The sequence below is a fragment of the Prosopis cineraria genome, unplaced genomic scaffold (genome assembly GCF_029017545.1).
Source record: "Prosopis cineraria cultivar Desert tree isolate PC_DT_omini unplaced genomic scaffold, ASM2901754v1 PC8, whole genome shotgun sequence".
Taxonomy (NCBI): Eukaryota; Viridiplantae; Streptophyta; class Magnoliopsida; order Fabales; family Fabaceae; genus Prosopis; species Prosopis cineraria.
Genome location: NW_026555339.1, coordinates 13,875,593 through 13,899,788, shown reverse-complemented (window position 1 = coordinate 13,899,788; position 24,196 = coordinate 13,875,593). Strand labels below are relative to the sequence as shown.

General features: G+C 30.2%; 1 protein-coding gene and 1 pseudogene across 1 annotated transcript; one reads left to right on the top strand and one right to left on the bottom strand.

Moving 5' to 3' along the window:
• The first annotated feature begins 8,030 nt into the window (after positions 1-8,030).
• On the top strand, positions 8,031-17,624 carry LOC129318192 (indole-3-acetaldehyde oxidase-like; annotated as a pseudogene).
• A 4,021-nt stretch (positions 17,625-21,645) lies between these two features.
• Positions 21,646-22,369, bottom strand: LOC129317188 (uncharacterized). The gene has a single exon (XM_054961555.1). It carries the CDS (start codon positions 22,305-22,307, stop codon positions 21,891-21,893), a length of 417 nt encoding a protein of 138 aa, XP_054817530.1. The 5' UTR covers positions 22,308-22,369; the 3' UTR covers positions 21,646-21,890.
• Positions 22,370-24,196: the final 1,827 nt, after the last annotated feature.

The window sequence follows — 24,196 nt, the reverse complement described above, 5'->3', positions numbered from 1 at the left end:
ATAAGTGACAATGATATATTGGAGCTGATTAGCATAATTTATTGCATTTGGGTCTCTAGGAACTAATTAGTTCATAATTAAAGGTCAGAGGATCTCACCTGAGTCGCTTCTTGCTGCATCATTTACATGCAAAAGTAATCTTCTGTAATTCGAGAAAATACTCTTTTTACAGGGAAGGATCAAAGTAACAAACCTGCTCAATAGAACAATAACATAAATTTGGGAGGCTGGATTCTTTTTTGAAAAAATTAAACTTTTAGTTCTCTAACTTTTAATTTACTTATAATTCAGTCTCTCAACTTTTGACTCACTTATAATTCAGTATCTTAACTTTTATTAATTTTTTTTCATGTTAGCTTAGATCTCACATTATAAAGCAAGAAGAGAGTATTTTAAAACAATATATGAGTATTTCTTTTATCTCTCTTATTTGATAAGAAAATTTTTAAAAAAAATAAAAAATAAGGACCGAATTATAAGTGAATCAAAAGTTGAGGGACTGAATCGTAGCAAGTTATAATTGAGAGATTAAATCACAGTAAATTATAGTTGAAGAAATGGACTATAAGTAAATTAAAAATTAAAGGATTAAAAAATTAATTTTTTCTTCTTATTTTGAACTCACTTTTTATGGACCGAAGAACATGTTTTTATATTTTATAAAAATCTCAGTGTTCTACAAGGAAAATCACGTTATGAATTTTCTTGGAAGTTACAGTCCGAAAGTGTCCAAGGGTGGTCCAGCCCAAGAAGAACTAGTCAAGGGTGAAGTTCATATATTCTTGTTCTTCTTCTCTCTTCCTTTTTTGAAAAAAAAAAGCTTAAATCAGTTAGGTTCTCAAGCTTAAAAGCTTATCTTCAAATTCAAAAAACACCTAGGATAAACAAACATACCTAGGATAACTTCTCAGGGAAAGTGAATCATTACATAAAATAGTGTATGAATTGATGAATTTAAAATTTAAAATATTATATTTCAAGTCCAACATTTAAAATTTATATATTTAAAATTTTTTTATTAGGGTATATCAAACATAACATTTTATTATTTATCTCCACTCACAATCCCACTTTCATTAGTCATTCTGCCGTAGGGTAATGTCTAACTTTAAAGGATAGGGAAAATTATGTTTAAATCTTATACAAAAAAATTAATTATTATAAAGTTCATAAACAACTTATATAAAGCCAGTGTTGTAAATGGAGTTATATTAATTATTAATGAACCTTATAATAATTAATTTTTTTTATGTGAGACCTGTATATAATTTTCTATAAAATATAAGATATGGTATCTGAACCATAATATAAAGCATTTTCTAAAAACTTTACTTAATTTAAAATATAGGACATTAAATAATTTTTATATTTATTTTTAACTATACCCTTACTTCATTTATTATTTTTTTTGAAAAAAATCATGCATTAGAATTTTAATCACATTTAATAAAGCTCTTATATAAGGTAGTTAATGATAATATAAATAGAAAGATATGGACGGTTTTAAGAATTTAAGATTTTAACTAATATTATTTATATATCCTAAATTAGTTAATTATGATTTATATTATAGTCGGAGAAATCATATATACATATGATGAAAAATTAATTTCTAAGTTTTTATAATTTATTTTAATTTTCCCTCAAAATCTTCCATATGCTCTTTGAAGATCAATTTGTTTTAATTTTATATTTCCTCTGTTTAAAAGTATAGGATATTTTTTATCGAATCTCACATTTAATAAAGTGGTTATCTACTTTCAAACTAATCCTATCTTTCTATATTCACCCCTATTAAACATTCTATAATAAATATAAAGTCACTATTAAGAGAGTTATTTTTTTAAAAAAAAGACAATGATTACACTTCGAAAGATTAAAAATATCTTATATTTTTTAATATCTAACTTCTCAAAAAATATCTTACATTTTTTAATGGAGGAAGTATCAAGTTTCTAAAATTAATTTTATTTTGATTAAGTCCTTATAATTTGATTGATTAAATAGGTTAATCCTTGAAAATCAAAATCGTTGAATTTTTCCTTTTAAGAAATAAAATTAAGGAATTTTATAATTTTATTAAAATATTATATAAATTTAGAATTAATTATAACTCAAAATTTATATAATTAAGTTAAGTCTTCTAAATAATTTTTCTACAAACATATTTTTTTATTAAAATCAATAAAAATGTAACGATTATATTAAATCAAAGTTTCTTTTTTATTTTAGGCCAAAATTATTAAATCAATAATTTTTTTATAAATTTTAAAATTGTTTTTGTTTGGAGAAATTTAATCATTGATTAATAATTTTAAATTTTTGGATTAATCTAATTAATAAATCAAATTATCAGGATTTAATTGTAACAAAATAAATTATAGGGACTTCCTTCAAAATTTAAAAAATATAAAGACTTGCAGATTAATTTTTCTATGTATAATACAAATACATATTGTTGTCTAGTCATTCAAAATGTGTGAAAAGTTAAATAAAAAGGCCATTCTTTGACTAATAATTTTTTTAGGGGAAGTTGTTGGCAAAATAATAATTTTATTTTTATAATTTTAACTCAATCAAAACTTATATTTTTAAAAGTGAAATAAATCTAATTTAGTTCTTATAATTTTAATTAATTTAAAACACAATTTTTACAAAACAATAAATACTAAATTGCAGTTATGGTTGAAAAACTGAGTTTTAACTGAATTAAAATTATAAAAATTAAATTATACAAAGTTAAAATTAAAAAAATTAAATTATAATAAAATTAAAGGTAGGAAAGTATAGAAGTAAATGATTAATTTTTAAACCACGTTTGACTATACTCTTTTTTTTTTTTTTTGGCCGGACATTGTTTGGATGTACTTGCTAGTGCCGCACGTGTCCACAATGTCTTGTGCTTATTTGGCTCGGCATGCTATGGTGTGGAAAGGGCAGCGTGTGTATTATGTGTTATTGACTTAATCATTTAAATTATGATAAATTTTTTAGAGACGATAATTTTTTTTTAAATTATATAAATAATAAATTAGTTTCTCAAAATGTCATAACATAAATGAAAAGTCTTTAGAGACCTACTTGTTAATAATTTTTTAGGAAAAAGACTATTTTAACTTTACTAAAAATAATAAGAGCCAATCACAATTTTTATTCTGTAAATCTTAAAAATTATTCTATTATTAAAAAAAATAAGCCTCAATCATAATATTTGTATAAGGAATAGTAACTTTTATTTTGTGAATTGCAAAAGAGTTGAACAAAAATTCACAATTTGTCAAATATAATTTTTATTAATAAAAAAAGTTTTTAAAATAACAACTTTATTTATAACTATTGTTTAAAGAATTATAACTTTTTTTAAATAATCACAAGAATTGAACAAGAAATCATAATTTATCAATAAGGTTAAAATAATTTTTTTAAAAAGATTATTGATAAAGAGATCTCTAAAGACTTTATTAGTATTATGATATATCAAGAAATCAAATTATTATTTACATAATTTGAAGGTTTTTCCTTTTAAAAATTAATTTATTTTTTTAAGATAGCTTTATATTGTGGTTTTCATATTTATTCTCGTTTCGATCAACCTGGTTTGGTTTTGATTATATCAAGAGAGGTCTATCTCAATTTGAAAAAGGGGATGGGACTTTGCATAACAAAATAAAAAAAGTTTAGGATGGGAGCAAGATTACTTTCGAGATTTTCTGTCTCGTCTCAAATATAATACACATATTATTATTATTATTATTATTTTATTTGTTTTGTCAATATATAATGGCTTCATCTATTCAGTGTATATTTTTTCTGAGCAAATTCAATGTTTATTTTTTTAATAATATACACATATTTTTATTAATGTGTAATAGCTTCAATTATCTCAATAAAAATGAATAACCAATAATTTGATATTGTGTTTCGCTAATTAATTTAAACTGTATAACACAATGATTTTGCTATTGTTGTACTTGTATCCTCAAGGCTATCAGTGATTGTGGTATACTTGACTTTAAGTTAGGGGTGTTCACGGGACGGGACGGGACCAGAACACCCCCATCTCGTGTCCCGTCCAAAAAAAAGATCGGGATTGAATTTTGGTCCCGTGTCCCGTCCCGTCCTGTTAAGAGTCGAGACGGGACCGGGACAAGATCGGAACGTCCCGCCGTCCCGATAAATGAAATGATATCGGAAAAAGATCTGGACAATAATGTTCATTAAAATTTTAAATTATATAATTTATTAAGTTTAAAATCAAAATAATACAAGTACATAAATAACAATAATTTAAAATTAATTATTGAATTATATTAATCACCACTATATATTATAATAAAAAATACAAATGATCTTTATGTTATGAGATTAGCAACAACAGGCAAGTTAAATACAATATCAAATAATTATTTTTTTTACTTTAGTGAAGATGTACTAAGCTAATTACTCTTCTAAAAATAAGCAAGAAATATGTTATAAATAAAAGTTATTAAATAGATAGATATAAGAATAAGTTATATTAATATAATTAATATATTATAAAAAATATCGCCATGTTTACTCCATGCCATTAAAAATTATCAATATAAAAACACTTTAGTTTTAAATAAGAATTGTAAGTACTAAAATTATAATTGATATAATTAATATAAGTATAAATTATATTAATATAATTAATATATTTAAAATAAAAAATAATATATATAATATTCTGGACAGGACGGGATGTCTCGATGGTAATCTCGTGTCCCGTCCTGTCCCGAACCCCTTTCTTGTCCCGTCCTGTAAAGTCCTGTTCTGATTATTTTCGGGCCGGGACAAGACCCGTCCCGATATGATCAGGACGATATCGGACCAATTAAGACGGGTCCAAATTGAATACCCCTACTTTAAGTTATAATTATATTCTTTTACTTTAGATTGTATAGTTGTAACTCAATAATTAAATTTATGTACTTATTTTATTTTAATTTTGGACCTAATAAGTCATATAATTTAATAATTGATAAATGTCATTGTAAGGTCTCTCTTCCACATCTTGGGCCTGTCCTAATCCCAAACAATATAGGACGGCTTTTGAGATGAGATAGAACTGTTTTAAATATTCCTACCTTCACACCACACACATATATTATTTCAACAATTATATATATGTGTGTAATAAATTAATTTTATGATTATCCCAAAGAATATAATTCAAATTTATTAAATTCAATTTATTCAGCATTTTAACTTAATTTTTTGGAGAATAGGTCAAAAATCCTTACCAACTTATTGTTTTAAGGCATCTGGTTTCTTTGAATAAAAAATGGTGTAAGATTATCCATAAACTTTTAAGGGATGCAACATTCTTTGGGCCGTTAAAAGTGTCAGACGTCCCCTATATTTTGTAAAGTGGGTCCTACAATTTTCTATTTTTTTTTTTAAATCAAGGTTATTGTTTTCCGATCCATCAATTCATACTTCATAGCTTCAAGCATATCTGCTCAATTCAACGTTCATCAGCGAGCAAATACGGTACAAGTCTCAGAAACCACTCTCATCCTCCCTTCCCTTCCCTGGAAATATAGAACCAACATTTCGTACGTCCTGCCACTGAATCCTGCAACTCACTCTTCAACTTCTCTACTGTCTTCTCCTACCTCCTCAACTCCTTTGTCATGGCGGACAAAGCCCTCGGATTCATGGCGGCGGCTGGTTTTACTGGACCCATACTCTGATGAAAAACTACAGAGTCTTGGATTTCTCAATAGTGCCTGCTTATGCCATATGAACAGTCACTCAACGGGCTAGATTGAACTTCCTTGGAAAGATTACGAGGTTAGGGACGAGGCTAGGGAGATGCACTGCAAGCATAACTTTCACTCTTGCTGCATCGATAAGTGGCTGGTCATTCATGGCGAGGAGTAATGATGACGTCATACATGCGGGTTCGGACCCTCGCCACAGCTTCGACAATGGCCGAACCTTCAGACCACATGAACTTGGGAAAGAAGGAGATGCGAGGGAGGCCGGAGACGCCGTTAGGGACCAAGCTGCCTTGAGCTTCCGGTGAGTAGGGAGGGAGAAGAGGGACTTTCGGGGCTCTGTGAGAAGAAGAAGGACACAACAATGGGTACGAAGATGATGCAGACAGTCGGGACCACTCTATGAGACTATGAGAAGAAGATGGCGACATGCAGTATTGGGTTTGCATGTAAATGAATATATTATCTCTGTGTCCAGTGGTGCGATAGCATACCCATGTGAAATATATAAATAACATTTGTGAATGATAACACAGGGATACATGACAATCTCGGAGTGAGAATGAAAAGGAAAGAGAAGAAGGAGAGGAAGGGAAGTGGCCAATGGAATCTTGACACCTGGCATATTGTGGGACCCACCCTAAGAAACTAAGGACAAACGAAGGAGTAACACACATTCCCCATTTCCTTATCTCCATTTTCCTCCACCTTTCCATCTTAACCATTCATTAATCCTCTATTTTTTTAAAAAACTATTTAATAAAACGATATGAATGATTGCGATGGAAGAAGTGAGAAAAAATAAGATAAAAAATTGAAGAGGTTCCTCCCGAAAGACATAATGGACACCAACCTAGTGTAACCTTTGTGAGCCATTGAACATTTATTAATTCTACCTTGTCAGCGCAATTTACTGAGAATTCATAATTTTTAAGTGTAGTAAAAAAATAGATTTCAAAGAACGTCAATTTTATTCAAATATTATTTTTCAAGAGAATGTACTTTGAATAAAGATAATATATTCTTTGTTGATAAATTAATTAATTTATTATTTTTTGAAAGTTATTTTAAGCAGTTATTAATGATAATTGAATATTTTAAATTATTAAAATGTCATGACATGACTATGGTTTTTAATTGTAATTTAAAAATAAATAATTATTAAAATAATTAATAAGATGTGATTTAGGAATTTAGGTAAACTTAGTAATTAGTAATTGAATTTAAGAAATGTTAGTTATAAAAAATAAAAATTAATTTTCAATGAATATATTATTTTATAAATTTATGTATTGTTATTTATAAATTTAAAGATAGTTATTTGTCATTTTAATAAAATCATCAATGAATTTATGCAAATTTAATTGTGAGTAAATAGATATAGTTTTATAAATTTATGTATCATTTGTAATTGGAAGAATCTCACTTATAATTTAAAGATAGTTATTTGTCATTTTTAATAAAGTCATCAATGAATTTATACAAATTTAATTGTGAATAAATAGATATAGTTTTATAAATTTACGTAACATTTGTAATTGGAAGAATTTCACTTAGAGCCTTTAGAATACAAAAATTTGCTTGTAGGACCTGATAAGATTTGGAAATGCATTGCAAGTTGGATAGCCTTTCTTTCAAATTTTCTTGTGGACAAGAAGATGCATTTGTCTTAATCTTAATATAATATTCATGTACGTACAACACAATATTTACAAATTTTCAATACAATATTCATGAATGCACAACACACTTGGTAGATATAATTTAACTTGAAGTAAAATGTACAAGTAAACAAATGATGAACAACACAATACTTATGAATTCATAACATGATATCTATCAATTCTCAACATAATGAACACATATAAACTTGTAACATTTATATAATATAAAGTCCATAATGAATAATATACTTTCATTGAAATAATATAATTTAAGTTAATGTTCATTATTATGTATTTATAAATGTTGAGTTGAGATTTGTGAATATGGTGCTTTGCATGTATGGATATTCTATTAAGACAGGAACAAATATGCTTTTTTATCTACAACAAAATTTGTAAGAAGGATCTTATGCTTACAGTGTATTTTTCAAATTTTATAAAGCCCTAAATGTATAATTTTGTGTTCTGTAAGCCGTAGGTAAGATTCTCCATTTGTAATTTAGGGAGAATGAACTGTGAATTTAAGTAAGAAATGTGACTTGTGCATATTTGATTGGCTCAAAGCTGATAATATGGAAAATGAATGGCTCAAAGCTAATCGCTCTATCATTTCTTTAAACAGAGTGCGTGGGACTAGCACGAACTTCCCTGGAGGCTGAGCATTCTGGTTCTCAGGCTTCTAGGTTCATCTGAACATAAATAATATGAAGGAGAACGGTGAAAGAAGAGAAAGTTTGATTTTCGCTGTAAATGGAGAGAGATTTGAGCTCTCAAGCGTGGACCCATCAACCACTGTGCTTCAGTTCTTGCGTTCTCACACTCCATTTAAGAGCGTCAAGCTCGGCTGCGGCGAAGGTCTGTCTCTCACACTCTGTTTCATGATCATCTTCATGTTCTTGATTTTGTAGTGAGTTCTTGATTCTGAAAATGGTTAGTCGGGTCAACTTGGATGCGAAAGGACACTGATAATACTTTAATCATCAGTCACTCATGTTGTTTGAATCCTCCTAAATTCATGAGTTATTAGCGTTCATCTCCTTCGTAGTAGATAATCAAGAACCTTACTCAGTGTATCTTCTGATGATATGTAGCATCATCAAAATGTTTGATATAGGTCGTTTGAAGTGACCAAAAGAAAAGATCAATCTGAGACTTTTCTTCAGTTGAAAACTAGCTTGTGTAAAGTGTTTCTATGGCTCTGAACCTAGCTGCTCATTCATAATTTGGGGCCTTAGGAGCTGGCAATGAAAAATAACAGAGCACGGTTACTCCAAGAGAAGATGAAGGCATGAGTTATATACTAATTCTATATTGATCACACAGAGCATCACACTTGAGACTAAAAGAATGAATTTACCTTAAAGGCTTAAACTTATATACCTTCAATCCATTCTTTGATGAATAAACGTGGTACTTTTTCCATATATTCTAAATATTCTTCTAACTACTTTTTTTTTTTTCACTTCTTTGTTTTGTCTTTGTCTTTCATTTATTATTTTCTTCTTCTTTTTACAGGATTTTACTTCTTTCTAATTTTAAAGGTCTCAAGTCCACTATTTTTTTGTCCCCTCTCTTTTCTTTTTTCTCTCTCTCTTTTTTTTTTTTTCGGGCATACCACGTTGAATGGCTGTGAAATCGGGTGTTTAACTTTACTGATTTAGGCATATATTATGTCTTTTTATTAAAATAGTTTAAGTCAATTTGATCGGATTTATTTTAAGTTTATATACCTTTAATTCATTCTTTAATCAATCAACGTCAAACTTTTTGTCCCATTAATTTCTTTTTTGCCTCACTTAAGACTGAGAAAATGACGATTCTCTCTTCCCCTGTTTATACGACTTTCTCTCTGTTCTTACTATGGTTGAACTCCCTAATGGAGCTTTTATTTTTATTTATTTATTTTTGTTGGGAAATATCTGAATGTTGGTGTACTTCTTCGTATTGGGCATTTTAGGAAACAGAGGTATGACAAAATTTAGATATTGAAACTTCCTTGTATATCATAATTTCGGGCCTTAGGAGCTGGGAATAGATTGTACTGCCCTTCCCTGTTTTCATTTATTCGTTGGCTTATGTGGTTTATTTTCTCCTTCATATTATAATAGAAGTTGTTTAAAACAATTTATTGAAAGTATATACACATATTCTTCATCTATTTTTATGGATAGTTTTAATATGAACATGAAGGTCAAGGTCTAAGGCGTTTCTTTCTGGAAAATTACCTACGAGTTTCAAATAAGGGATTTACATGCAAACAAGTCCTACGAATTTGTAAAATTACAGTCAAGACTTGTGAGACCTATTTCTTATAATTTGTCATGGGTGTGGAAAGACCACACTACCCCAACTTCTGGCCTGTCCAATAGTAAATTACGAAATTTTAATGGTAAATCACGAGGACCAGTTGTACATATAAGAGGAAAATGACATTTTTATGGGCTTAAGTTTACAACTTGTCATAGTGAATTTATAATCGAAAAATCATAATTTACAGTTAAAATTTCTTGATTTACGACTGGACAAGTTTGAAGTTGAGGCAAAGTGATCTTTTACACCCATAGTAAATTACTAAATTACATTGATCCCAAGGAACATGGTTGCATTGTTATAAAATTTCGAGATTTATTTGTAATTAAGTTCCTTATTTGGGACTTATATGTAATTTTTTTTCTTTCTCTCTTGTCTTCAAATTTAGTCAACTTCTCACTTCATGATTTAATCTTTATGGTTTGTAGGTGGTTGTGGTGCTTGTCTAGTTTTAATATCCAAATACGATCCTGTGCATGACCAAATTGAGGATTTCACAGCAAGTTCTTGTCTCACACTACTTTGCAGCATACATGGATGTTCCATAACTACAGTGAAGGCCTTGGAAATAGTAAAGATGGCTTCCATCCAATTCATGAAAGAATTGCAGGGTTCCATGCTACTCAGTGTGGATTTTGCACTCCTGGAATGTGTGTTTCTCTTTTGGAGCTCTTATGAATGCTGAAAAGACCAATCGTCCCGAGCCTCCTTCAGGTTTCTCAAAAGCCACAGCTTCTGAGGTTGAAAGAGCCATTTCTGGGAATCTTTGTCGCTGTACCGGCTATCGACCACTTTCTGATGCCTGTAAAAGTTTTGGTGCTGATGTTGATATGGAGGATTTGGGGTTAAACTCTTTCTGGGGGAAGGGAGAAAGCATTGATGTAAAGATAAGTAGGTTGCCTAAATATGATCGTCACCACAAAAAGAGAAAATTTCCTGAGTTTTTGAGGGAGATCAAGCCTGATGTGTTCATGGCTTCAGAAAAACAAAGTTGGCTCAGTCCTGTTAGTCTAAAGGAGCTTCAAGGCATGCTAGAACCGCACAATAGTGATGGAACCAAGATAAAGCTTGTTGTGAGTAATACAGGAATGGGTTATTACAAAGATACAGAAAGATATGACAAGTATATTAATCTGAAGGGAATTCCTGAGCTCTCAAAAATAAAAAGGGATGCCGCAGGAATTGAGATTGGAGCAACAGTAGCTATATTTAAGGCTATTGAAGCTTTAAAGACAAAGAGCAAGTGTGAGTTTCTCTCTGACTTTGATATGATACTTCAAAGAATTGCTGATCACATGAGCAAAATAGCCTCAGGGTTTATAAGGAACACGGCCAGCGTAGGTGGCAATCTAGTGATGGCTCAGAAGAATCATTTTCCTTCTGATTTAGCCACAATACTTCTTGCTGTGGATACGATGGTTCATATAATGGCTGGTACAAAATTTGAATGGCTTACATTGCAAGAGTTTTTGGAACGACCACCATTAGGATTGCAAAGCGTGCTTTTAAGTATTAAAATACCAAGATGGGAATCTAGTAAAAGTGATCCTGAAGAACACAAAAGTAAAATTCTCTTTGAAACTTTTAGAGCTGCTCCTCGCCCACTTGGAAATGTACTGTCTTATTTGAATGCAGCTTTCTTGGTTGAGGTTTCTCCAAGTAAAGATTTTGAAGGGAATGTGATAGATAATTGCAGGCTTTCCTTTGGTGCTTTTGGGACCAAACATGCAATAAGAGCAAGAAAAGTTGAGGAGCTACTGGTCGGAAAGTTGTTGAGTGTTGGTATTTTATATGAGGCTATCGACTTGCTCAAAGTTAGTGTTGTACCAGAAGATGGAACTTCTAGAATCTCTTATAGGTCAAGCTTGGCAGTTGGCTTTCTTCATACATTTTTAAGCCCTTTGATTGACATAAAAGAGAGTAATGGCCATGTTCATCATGATAAAGCTCCTGATTTACTATCATTAGGAAAACAAGACTTTCAAGTAAGTGATGAGTATCGTCCCATTGGTGAGCCAATAACAAAACTAGGGGCTGCATTACAAGCTTCAGGTTTTTTTCCTACTTTCCAGTTAAAAAATCATTTGATAACCTCTTTTCGTTTCATATTTATGGCATTTGAAAGTAGTAAAATGCAAAAAATTCCATTCCATCTTTGATGCCAACAATTCTGTAATGGTTAAGATGTAATAGTTATTCCAGAAATTCTTGTTGTATGCAATTTTAGCATTCTATCACTAACTTCTTGACTCATCTACCAGTAAAACTACTGATTTAAACACCTCAATCATGTTCTGTTAGTTTGAACCACTGCTCTTGATGATTTCATGATTTGCATTCTACATTCATTAATTACCATTTATTTGAAGTATAAGTTCCTATGATTGAATTCAGCTTCCTAAGCTCCTGATTTGAAGGAACTTTATATACACATTCTTTAAAAAAATCAAGACAATCGAGCTGACCATGAATAAGAAACAAAAGCCTATAATTCACTTTCAATGCTTCAACTAGTATACATCCAAAAAACTAAGTTGAAGTTCTCTTTTTGGTTGTTTCATCACTGCATGTGTTCAAATTTATATGTTAAAATATCATTGAATTAAGAAGTACATGTTTTACAACTAAATCACAGGTGAGGCAGTGTATGTTGATGACATTCCTTCACCAACAAATTGCCTACATGGAGCATTTATTTATAGTACAAAACCTTTGGCAAAAGTAAAGAGTACAAAGCTCTCCCAGCTAGATGGAATTAGGGCAATCATTTCAAGTAATGATATCCCTAAAGGTGGGGAAAATGTTGGCTCAAAGACTATATTTGGTGCTGAACCTTTATTTGCAGATGAGATTGTTAGATGTATCGGTGATCGTATTGCTTTTGTGGTGAGTACTTGATTCCCTCATTTTGGTCTAGCATATAAGGGTGATCCTATCTTATTTACCATTCCTACATGATTGAGTTTAGGTTGCAGATACTCAAAAAGCTGCAGATATGGCTGCAAACACTGCAATTATTGAATATGAATTCGGCAATCTCGAATCACCAATTCTATCTATGGAAGAGGCTGTTGAAAGATCTAGTCTTTTTGAAATTCCTCCTATATTCTATCCACAACAGTTGGTGATGTATCAGAAGGAATGTCAAAAGCTGATCACAAGATTACTTCTGCTGAGGTACATTAATCTAACACATACATGCAGCTAAAGAAGAGTGAGATGATTTCATTGAACGATAGGTGCTATCATTTATGTATAGCTTTGACACATAACAAATTCTAACTCACTATCTAGCTAACTACTAACATTCTTTAAACAAAAATACATGTATAGATAACTGCTCTTTTGGTTAAAGTAATCTGAGTATTTTCTTTAATAAAGTACTCATCCCTTTTTGTTTCATCACCTTTGGTTCAGATCTAATTATAAACCTTAAGATTTATTATGAATAAATGAATGTTGAATTAATGATATATTAAGCATATTCTTTGTCATCTAACAACAAAATTTTTCCATGTCACATATCAGGTATAAGTTTGCATATTAGTTTGGTGTCCTTATTTTTGGTATTTTGACATTTTTGTCCATTTATTTGAATAATTTGAAATCCAGATTAAACTTGGGTCTCAATACTTTTTCTACATGGAGACACAAACGGCACTTGCTATACCAGATGAAGACAATTGCTTAGTGGTTTACACTTCATGTCAAGGGCCAGAGCATGCACAATCTATTATTGCAAGATGCTTAAATATTCCCGAGCATAATGTTCGTGTAATTACAAGAAGGATTGGTGGTGGTTTTGGTGGAAAATTCACAAAAGCCTTTCCGGTGAGTATCTAGTTTTGTATCCCTATTATTCTTTTCATATTCTTTCTTCATTATTATATCTATATTTAAAATATGTCCTTATTATGACTTTCTGTAAGACAAATAATCCTAATGCATCAGGTTACAATAGAATTCTATCAATAGTTCAACACAAGTAAGTGGATATTATATACACACACACATATATAGTGTTGAGGATTGTTTAGTTTACGTACTCACAATCAAAATTTTCAGATTGCTACTGCATGTGCACTTGCAGCACACAAATTACGCCGCCCGGTAAAGATGTATATGAATCGTAAAACAGACATGAAAATGGCTGGAGGAAGGCATCCTATGAAGATAACATACAATGTTGGATTTAAAAGTAATGGGAAGATTACTGCTTTAGAACTTAAGATATTGATAGATGCAGGGATATATCCTGATCTATCTCCAATAATCCCACATACTTTAGGGAGTGCACTTAAAAAATATGATTGGGGCGTTCTATCTTTTGATATAAAAGTATGCAAGACTAATCTTCCTAGCAGATCTACAATGAGAGCCCCTGGGGATGTTCAAGGATCATATATTGCTGAAGCTATAATAGAACATGTGGCATCTACACTTTCAATGGATGTAGATACTGTGAGAAACATTAATTTCCACAGTTACAAAAGTCTGTGTACTTTCTACAATGATTCTGCAGGTGAACCTCTTGACTATACCTTGGTTTCAATATGGAACAAGTTAGCTGTTTCTGCAAGGTATGACCAAAAGAGTGAAGCTGTGAAAGAATTTAATAGGAATAACATTTGGAAGAAAAGAGGTATATCTCGTGTGCCTGCTGTGTATGGACTGAGTGTGAGACCATCACCCGGAAGAACAAGTATTTTGAGTGATGGGTCAGTTGTTGTTGAAGTTGGAGGGATTGAAATGGGTCAAGGTTTGTGGACTAAGGTGAAACAAATGGCTGCATATGCTCTTAGTTCAATCCAATGCGACGGATCTCAAGATCTCTTGGATAAAATACGTGTCATACAAGCTGATTCATTGAGCATGATTCAAGGTGGACTAACTGGAGGTAGTACTACATCAGAGTCAAGTTGTGAAGCTATTAGGCTTAGTTGCAGTGTCTTGGTTGAGAGACTGATGCCGCTCAAGGACAAGTTGCAGAAGGATGTGGGTTCTGTCAATTGGGAAACACTTATTTCTCAGGTAAATACTGGAAGTCTCAAAAAAAAAAAAAAATTTATTTCCTTATTGTGATAATGTGGGTGAGTTTTATAGACATGTATGTGGTAATTGTTATTATATACCTTACATTGCAAGTATATTCATGCACCTGGATGCATATGCACCTTTCTTGAATTTTACTGAACTCAGACAAATTTTACTCAAGTTTTGCCAAAATTATATCTACTTTATATTTTAAAAACTTATATTAAAAACAATGTTTCTTGTGTGCAGCTGCACACTTGCAAGCTGTGAACTTATCAGCAACTTCATTCTATTTTCCTGACAATACTACCAATAATTACCTCAGTTATGGTGTTGCAGTGAGTGAGGTAGGCTTATTCGTTATCCAATTTCTTACTGAAAGAGTGGTATTTTCTAAAGATCACGAATGGTTTACCTATCTCAAATAATGTATTTGAAATTATTGTCAAAGTTTTATTATTGAATCATATTATCAATAATTCTTTGCTAAAGGTTAATCAGAGAATATTTTGCAGGTGGAAATAGATCTTCTGACAGGAGAAACAACTATTCTACTAACAGACATTATCCATGATTGTGGGAAAAGTCTTAATCCTGCTGTAGATTTGGGACAGGTAGGCAACTAATATTTCGTATCTATCACTTTCTTATTTTGAAATAATTCTGGTTCAAGCTCAGTGTCATCCATGAAAAATGTGTCTAGTTAACAAGAATTAATATTAAGTAGTTTAGATATAGAAAATTTAAAACTCAGTTGACTAAAATACTTATTATTTTTTAATGACAAGGAAAAATACATTAATATTAATTCTCTAGCTGTAAAATTAGGAATCAATAAGGGGTTATATTGTAAAAAAGAATAATTAATAATTTATTCGATTTTAGAATAGCAATTAATTTGAAATAAAACTAAAACTCTAAAGAAAGAAAAATGTTAAAAAGTAAGATGATCCTTCCATGAACCATGAGAATGAGCTGGGAATATGCAACTAATTATATGCCTGTACAGGGTTTGTTCTGGGCTTCTGGCACCACAAATCAATTTACTTATAAGGGGATCAACAATGGATTTTTTTGTGACTATTTTTTTTTTTTGTTCATCCATAATGATTAATTGATGAATACAAAACTTTCACATAATGACCAAACTTAATGAGTATTTTTGCTCATATAGAATGAAACAAAGTTATCAGATTTCGAAGTTTCCTCATTTTACATTGTCATTTTTAATGCTTGTTGCAGATTGAAGGAGCATTTGTGCAAGGGGTAGGGTTTTTCATGCTTGAAGAATACGAAACAAATCAAGAAGGATTAGTCTTAGCAGATGGAACTTGGAATTATGAAATCCCTACATTAGACACCATACCTAAACAGTTCAATGTTGAAGTCCTCAACAGTGGACATAACCAGCATCGCATTCTCTCTTCAAAGGGTATGGCAAAAATTCTCAAAATTCTTACTTCCAAATTTTCCAAATTATTTGTTTCTAACCATAAAAATGCATATTAGGTATGCAAATTAGTAACCTTTAATTTTCCCCCCTAAAGAGAGCAGACTTATAAAATAGTTAAGAGTTCTGTAGATATTAGGATAGTGGAAATGTGGTAAAATGAATCTCTATGCTAATTAACACCCTTTAATTTGTTTCTCTGCTTAGAATTTTCTTTGATGTCTGTTGAAGATTGTTGTATAAATCAAGCATATTCTGGTGTTGGATTTTATCCATGAACTATTGCTATTCAAAATTAAATTATTTGGTACTTACGTATATGCATGCTAAATAGTGTAGAACAGATCCCTTGGAGTTGAATTTGGTGAAGTTAAACATAAAAGTGTTTGTATTCTTATAATATTGAGTATAGACCTTCAACTTCACTCCATTGATTATCAACTTAAAAAGATTTAGGTTTAAGTTTATATTATATATTTGTTAAATGATTCCATAGTTATCAAAATAGGTATACATTAAGGTAAATGGACACCATAACGATATTCTAATGAAGAATGAAATATCTGGTTACCAAACATTTAACAGTGCCTTGTTATTTTGGAACAAATAATTGAAGCTAGATAAATCAATGTATCTCTCTCCAATAGTTAGACCAAAAACAACTGAGTATAATTGTTTAAGTTGTGGAATGCATATATTTAAAGTCTTTTTTTTCCCTATCTCTTACAATTATTCTCTAGCTAGTTTTATCATGAAGATTGAACTAAGTTACTTGTTATTGCTTTGTAAGAAAACTCTCTTCAGCAATATCATAAATAAAGGAAGGTATAAAGGCTGAAATATGGGTTTACTTCATTCTTCTAAGTTATTCCAATTTTAGGTTTTCTTAAACCCTAAATTCTAGTGACAGAACCCTAATACTTAAAGATACTTCAAATTTTGTGTTTGCAGCTTCCGGCGAGCCACCGCTACTTCTAGCAGCTGTGGTTCACTGTGCTATTAGAGCAGCAATCAAAGAAGCTAGAAAACAGCTTCTTTCATGGAAAAACTCAGATGAAATTGATAAACCATTCCAATTGGATGTGCCAGCAACCATGCCTGTGGTAAAAGAATTTTGTGGATCGGACATTGTGGAAACATACTTGAAATGGAAAATGGGCAAAATGTGAAGGTTCTCAACATCTTGCAAATAAAGTGAGCATTTTATGTTCCGATGTTGGGGAAATATGTACTTGTTTTTTCAATGTGGTGTTTCATATATTTTTCATTTTCATATCCTCAAATTTTAATGTATACCGTAGCATTATTATAGATTCTAGGAAGTTCACTTTATCTTTGTTTCTTGTAAATTTGGTGTTTTGGATAGTAGAACCACGACTGCCGAAGGGTGTAGAATTGAATGATTTGGTTAAATTTGCATTATATATGGCTGAAATTAAAGCATCCAAAAGTAATGGGTTTTGAATGAAAATAAACACAGGAATTAATCATAAGAAACTCAATTATATAATTAGCTAACTAAAAATTACAGTGATATGACAAGCAAGCAATTTATTGAGTGCAATTAGCTAGCTTTAAGATATTAATCCCCCAAACATGTGCTTAAAAAAAAAACACTTATATTTTAATGTGAAATTCACAACAAAATAGAGCATTGAATCAATCAATCACATGCAAATCACCCTTAAGATGATGGGTCAACCGATCAAAGCATATATGTAATCCTTACATCATCAACAGAAACTGAATTCATGCTTTATAAATGCTCAATTGATAAAAGTTCAGAAAACAGAAATTTCAAAGGAGAAAAGAGATGGAATGAAGATAATCGAATCAAATCTACAACGGTAAGCTTTGGATTCCAATAAGCATTAGGATCGTGATCTCGAAGCTTTGTTGTCAGTGGAAACTTCCAATTTTATTTATGTTTAAATGAAAATTTTTTTAAATATATATTATATTCTCTCTCATAATTAATGAGTTTAACAATGAGTAATATTTAAAAAATTAATTAATATCTTAACAAATTCTTTATGGCCTGTTCTTGGAAAAAAAATTTATTTTGTGAGACTATATAATGTTTGTTTGAGAATCAGGAAAAAAAATTATCAAAATCTAGAAGAAAAAAAAATTACATTTTTAATTATTTTGAGAAGCTACTTCAGATAGCTTTTAAAACCATGCTTTTTGGGTCTTTCAAGATAAATGAGGTTTTTCCAAAAATTACTCTTAATTAAAGAATATAATTAATAAATAATTTTAATTGAGATACTTTATTAAATAAAAATAAAAATAATAAAAGTGCGTAAATTAACTATTAAAGAGACGTACTTCAATGAAAAGTATTTTACAATATTAAATGGAATGAGTTTTTTTTTTGGGGTGGGGGGGAATGGGACTTGTGTATTTTTTTTAATTATTATTGAAAGGAATATCACATCACTCCATTCATTTTCAAATAATAATCAATTTAGAGTTACACTCGTGGAGGGAAAAAAAAACTATTAAATAACTTAACTTCCAGCAAAAATGCAGTAATATTTTATCAAAACCTCTCGTTTATTATATTTCAGTATTTTACATCTTAATGACTTTCTTTTTTAGTACAAGAAGTAAACCCACATCTGCTTCAGCACACCGGAAAAGGAAATTTATCCTGTTTTACGAACCAGAAACAGAGCATGATTCTTCTTCTGGGTTTGACGGAGTTTCAGCCAAAAAAACTCCTTCTTCATGCATGATAACATGAGGGGCCTTCATGAATCGCAGCCTCATGAAGGTCCGTCAACCAGCGCTGCAGCTTTTTGGAGGGTGTTCGCGCATCGTCGTCTGGTTTTTGAGTCGTTGGTCTGGGTTTCTTGTTTTTGTTAAGATGTTCAATGTTTTTTTTTTTTAACAGATAAGGTTCTTTTAAAGCCAAAGCTTGTACAAGTTTGGAATTTCAAATCCAAAGGAATGTTTCTTATCAAGTTGATTTCCAGGTTTCAAGGAAATCAATTTTCTCTCTTGCTCGCTGCGCTTTTCAAAACTTGTCATGGATCAGTCTCTGACTGGTTACTTATTTATTATTTGCGAGCATCAACAAAATTTGTCTGTGTTTGGAAATATTGCAATGTTGCAAGCCTGTTTGGTTTATATTCTTATTTTCTGCTTTTAAAACTTATTTTATAATACAGTTTTTAATATCATTTTTGAAAACAAAATAAAATAAAATCATTTTTATAATATCAATTAAAAATAATTTTAAAATTAAAAATAAATTTATGGTGATAGATATAAGTAGTTAATAATGATGATTAATAATAAAAATTTATCAAGATAATTATAATTTTTAATAATTAAATATAGTGTATTTTAAAAATAAAAAACATAAAATAAAAATAACTTGAAGTTGTTTTAATTTTTTTATTTAGAAATAATTAAACAACAAATACATATTCAAATAAATTTTAAAATTTTTTTATTTAAAAAAATGTCCGTATTTTGCTTCGCTGTTTCTCTTTGGGTTTGTCTTCGGTTTTCGATGTTGGTTCCGTTACTCTGTTTGTTTAGAACGTTACTCTGTTTGTTACTATGGGTTTTTAGTGTTTATTCTAAAGGCCCTTATGGTTTGGCCAAAAAAAAAAAGGCCCTTATGGTTGCACTGATCAGTTTACTGTTTTTTTTATTTAAATTGACTTCATTTAAAAAAAAAAAAACAAGAAGAAGTATACGCACCTTGTTCACGAAAGTATATTTGTTCACCTACTAAACATCAAGATATATACTCTGCCATATCTGCATGAAAAGTAGATGAGAGAAAATATGGTAAAAATGTGGAAATATACTAAGATATCTTAAAGTTTGAAAATAATTAAATAATAAATTATTTTCATAAAACAAAAATTCCTAAAGATAATATAAAATCTAAAAATAATTAATTAATAATCACTTTTTTATTATTATAATCAAACATAAAATAATGTCTATTTTTCATAACATCTCTGCAAAATAAGTATTTTTTTATAAAAAAATTTAAACTATCTAAAAATCACTTTTTTTATTCTTCATCTTATTGGAAACAATTCTGTTTGAGGTACAGTTAAGTATTGAATGTGAATATCTCTTTGATCAAGGATTTGAACCTAAATAACTTATTTTTTAATCTTAAATAAATGGGCCCTTGGATGGCATTAAACAAGTAAATTGAGGTCCTTAGATTTTATGTGACTTGCCTGCTGAAAAAGTTTTCACATTAATCCTTAATTAAAGAGAATTTGTTTTGGGAGTATTTGCACAGGAGCAATTCGGACGTTGATTAAAGTTTAATAATGTGAGACAATTTGCATCCCTTCTTTTTTTATTGAGACATGTGATATCATGTTTATGGTATCATATGACTTGACATTCTAACTAGGTATTCGTCATTCAAAAAATATGTTAACGTTGGCTAGTCAACTGTGTCACAAGTTTTAGATATGTTAACCTCAGCTAGCTAGACAACAAATATTATTGTCATAAGCTATATATATATACAAGCTTATTATTATCTAGCCATTTGTTAGCTTAAAAAAGCTTTCGGTCTGTATTAATAATGGTAAACATTATCACATGCATGCTTTAGTTTTTAAAAAAAAAACAACAACGAAATGGAATGGATGCCACTTGACTCGTCATTTATTTGTTTGAAGTGGGAAAAAACAAACCTTGTTAGCTTGCACTGAGACTATTAAACAACAGATCAGCAAGGTATTCATTAGTTAATAATACGATGTCATAGTAACCCCTAAGACTTCAGTCCAATCTATTCATTTCAGAACATTTATGGTTAACTAATTAAACTTCTCTGAACTTTGGTTAAACTTTACTTATATTTAAAAATGGAGGGAACTAGTTAAGAGTATCAGCTACACGTGTTATTATAAAGGATATGTAATAAAAAATTAAGTGAATGTAATACAGATGGTGGCAGTCTGATCTATTTAAGTATCATGTCAGAGTTCAATTCTTAAAGATGTGCATCTCTTAGAAAGAGAACAAACTCTTAAATATAGTATTCAAATTTTTTGAGAAATTAATCTTATAATTGCTAGCCAATTATATTAATAGCAAAGCTCTCTCAATAAGTATTTAATATAGTTGTAACATATTTAGGACTCAAACTTGACATGAGAATACCTTGACAACCCAAAAAAAAAAAGATATGTTAAAAATAAAGAATAATTCGCTTTCGCACATCGACCGCCAACCACATTGTAATCGTACATAAATATAAATTTGACTTTTCCATAGTCCAAAACCCAAATATATAACAACAGTAACAATAGGCCCCAGCAGATATATGTACACAATTATTTGAGGTATCATCAAGATTATTCATATAAATTGTGGATAAATATAAATATAAAGTTGACCTTCCCCAAAACTCGTTATAGAAGAGCAATAAACTGAACAAGCAAATCAATTAAACTTTTTTTCTCATAAAGTATTCAAAATAAAACTGAAAATTACAACCAAAATGGAATCGGATAATTGTCATAAACAAAATCACAATACATCAGTACTTTTTCGCTGGATTGAAAATGATAAAAATGACAGATGACGATAGAGAGCTAAAATAAGTCAAGAAAAAATTAAAATCTAAAACTTTTTGAAAACTGATCCACGAACATAAATTGGATCTTCATTTTGTGAAGAGAATGAGAGTAATTAAGCCGCAAGTGGAACCATGGACTCTCTCTGAACAGCTTTCAGGAGCAGGCTATCAGGTTCGAGAACCATCTGAAGAGGAACAAAGCCAATGCCATGAGCCATAGCAATCATCATCTTCTTCGTCTCTGCTTCGAACTCTCTCAGATCAACTCTTCCGTTCAAGTCATGATCGAACTGCACAAACATTGACTCATAAACACGACCAGCCTCGTCTGCTTCAATCTTCACGTCGATGCCAAAATGAGTCTCAAAAACCCTAAGCCTCTTCAACTCTTTCAGCATCTCACCATAAGAAAGAAGACCGTCCTTGTCGGTATCAAGTTCAGAAAACAGATCACTGACTGATACGTGAAAGGCTTCTTCGTCCTCCACGAAGTTCACTATTGTGGAACCGTCTAGAATTTCTACGCTCATATTTTTGCCTTTAGTGGAGAAAAAGGAGTCTGAATGTGAGTGTTTGTGTTTGATGATGAGAATTAAGGTTGGAGATCGATGTCGGAGGCATTTATATAGATTGGAGCAGAAATGTTGTGTGGCTTGGGATCGTTGGTTGAGCTTTTGTCAAAGTTTTTTCAAAAGAGAATGAGAGAGGTCTCAGTGGAACAATTAATTCAAATCAAATTCTAAATGAAAAATTAAATTTATAAATTTGATTTTCAATTTTATAATTTCATTATAATAAATTTATAATTTATATTTTAAATTTTAACATATTTATTTTTTTAATGATATAAATTTAAAAATAAATTATAAATTTATTAAAATAAAATTAAAAAAATTAAAAAATAAATTTATAAATTATTTAAGTTTAACATTTGAAATTTACTTTAAATTAATTGATTCTTTCAGAAACACTCCATGATCCCCCCCCCCTTTTTTCAATTCCAAGACAAACATGCACCGACTTACTTTATTCATTCCCGCATGCAGTTGCATTGTAACTGTCAGAAGAACTGTGATAACTGTGAATAAATATTCTTTTTTTATTTTTGCCAAAATGAGTGGGTTGTAAAGATTTTTTATTAAAAACAATCTTATTTAAAATAGATATTAAATTAAATAATTATTTTAAAAGAGAATGAAAATAAAAATTAATTTATCTCAGGACTTAATTGTTATTCTCCTATTATCATAATTAATAAATAAGGGTATTTTAGTATAAAAAGGGTGACAAATTAAGACTATTAAAAAGAATTAAGGAGGGGGAACCTCAGCATAATTTACGCTTGAACTTGTGGACTCATTGATATTGTGACCCCTTTTGAGAGCATAAACCAGAAATTAAGGTATTATTGTGCTATTAGAAGAAACCTGGGGGCGGGATCAAGTGCGAGCACCCCTTTTTGCAAGCCAGTGGGCTGCTCTATGCTCAAAATCAGTTGGCGGAGTGTCGACGCGTGGAAGTCAATCACCGAAGAAAAACGTTGCCCACCATGGGCATTGAACAAATGAACAGTACACTAACTTTATAATATACTCCCTTCTTCTTCAAGTATAGGAAAAAGAAAAAAAAAAAGGAAACATATTCATAATTTAAAAAAATATAATAAATGTTTGTAAATAAAAACAAAGAGACATTTCTATTGAGTAACATGCAATCACGCAAATCCACTGATTATTTCTCATTCTCCACTAATTATACCATGTTCCCCAATTTCGGTTTGACAAGGTGGTTGCTTTGTTGGCAAATACTTAGTACCACACTAATGCTATTGACAAAAATTGACCCACTTAATAAAATTTGATTCATAATATATAACGTTATAGAATAATTAAATTTTATTATTGATGTGACGACATTATTGATGAAAATAAAGCTTTTCAAAAGTCATTACTAGCATCAATTTACAACATGTGCTATCCTTTGTCGGGGATTCTAAGTGGAAAAGGATGTTGACACGTACAAGTTTTATTTTCCAATGGGTTTTGTCATACAAGGAAACTAAAATCTCCTTATATAAGCATAGTGTAGGGGATTAGGATAGACGGTGCATGATTACAAGTAGACAAAGCACCACCATAATACTAATTAACTTTTTTTTGTAAACATAATGAGTAGGTTTCACTGACAGCAAAAATTATCTCTCTCATAATATTAAGAGTATATAGTGACTCTCTTCCAATTAAATTATTATATATACAAGAGTTGATATTCAAACTATACCATATCTCATGTTTAAATAATAAGATCCTCACCACTCACACTAATTTTATTTAGTTTACTAAAGAGTTTTATTATAATTAAAAAGAGGTGCAAGTGCTTTCATACCTTTATAAAGCATGAATGATTAACAAAAATTAGT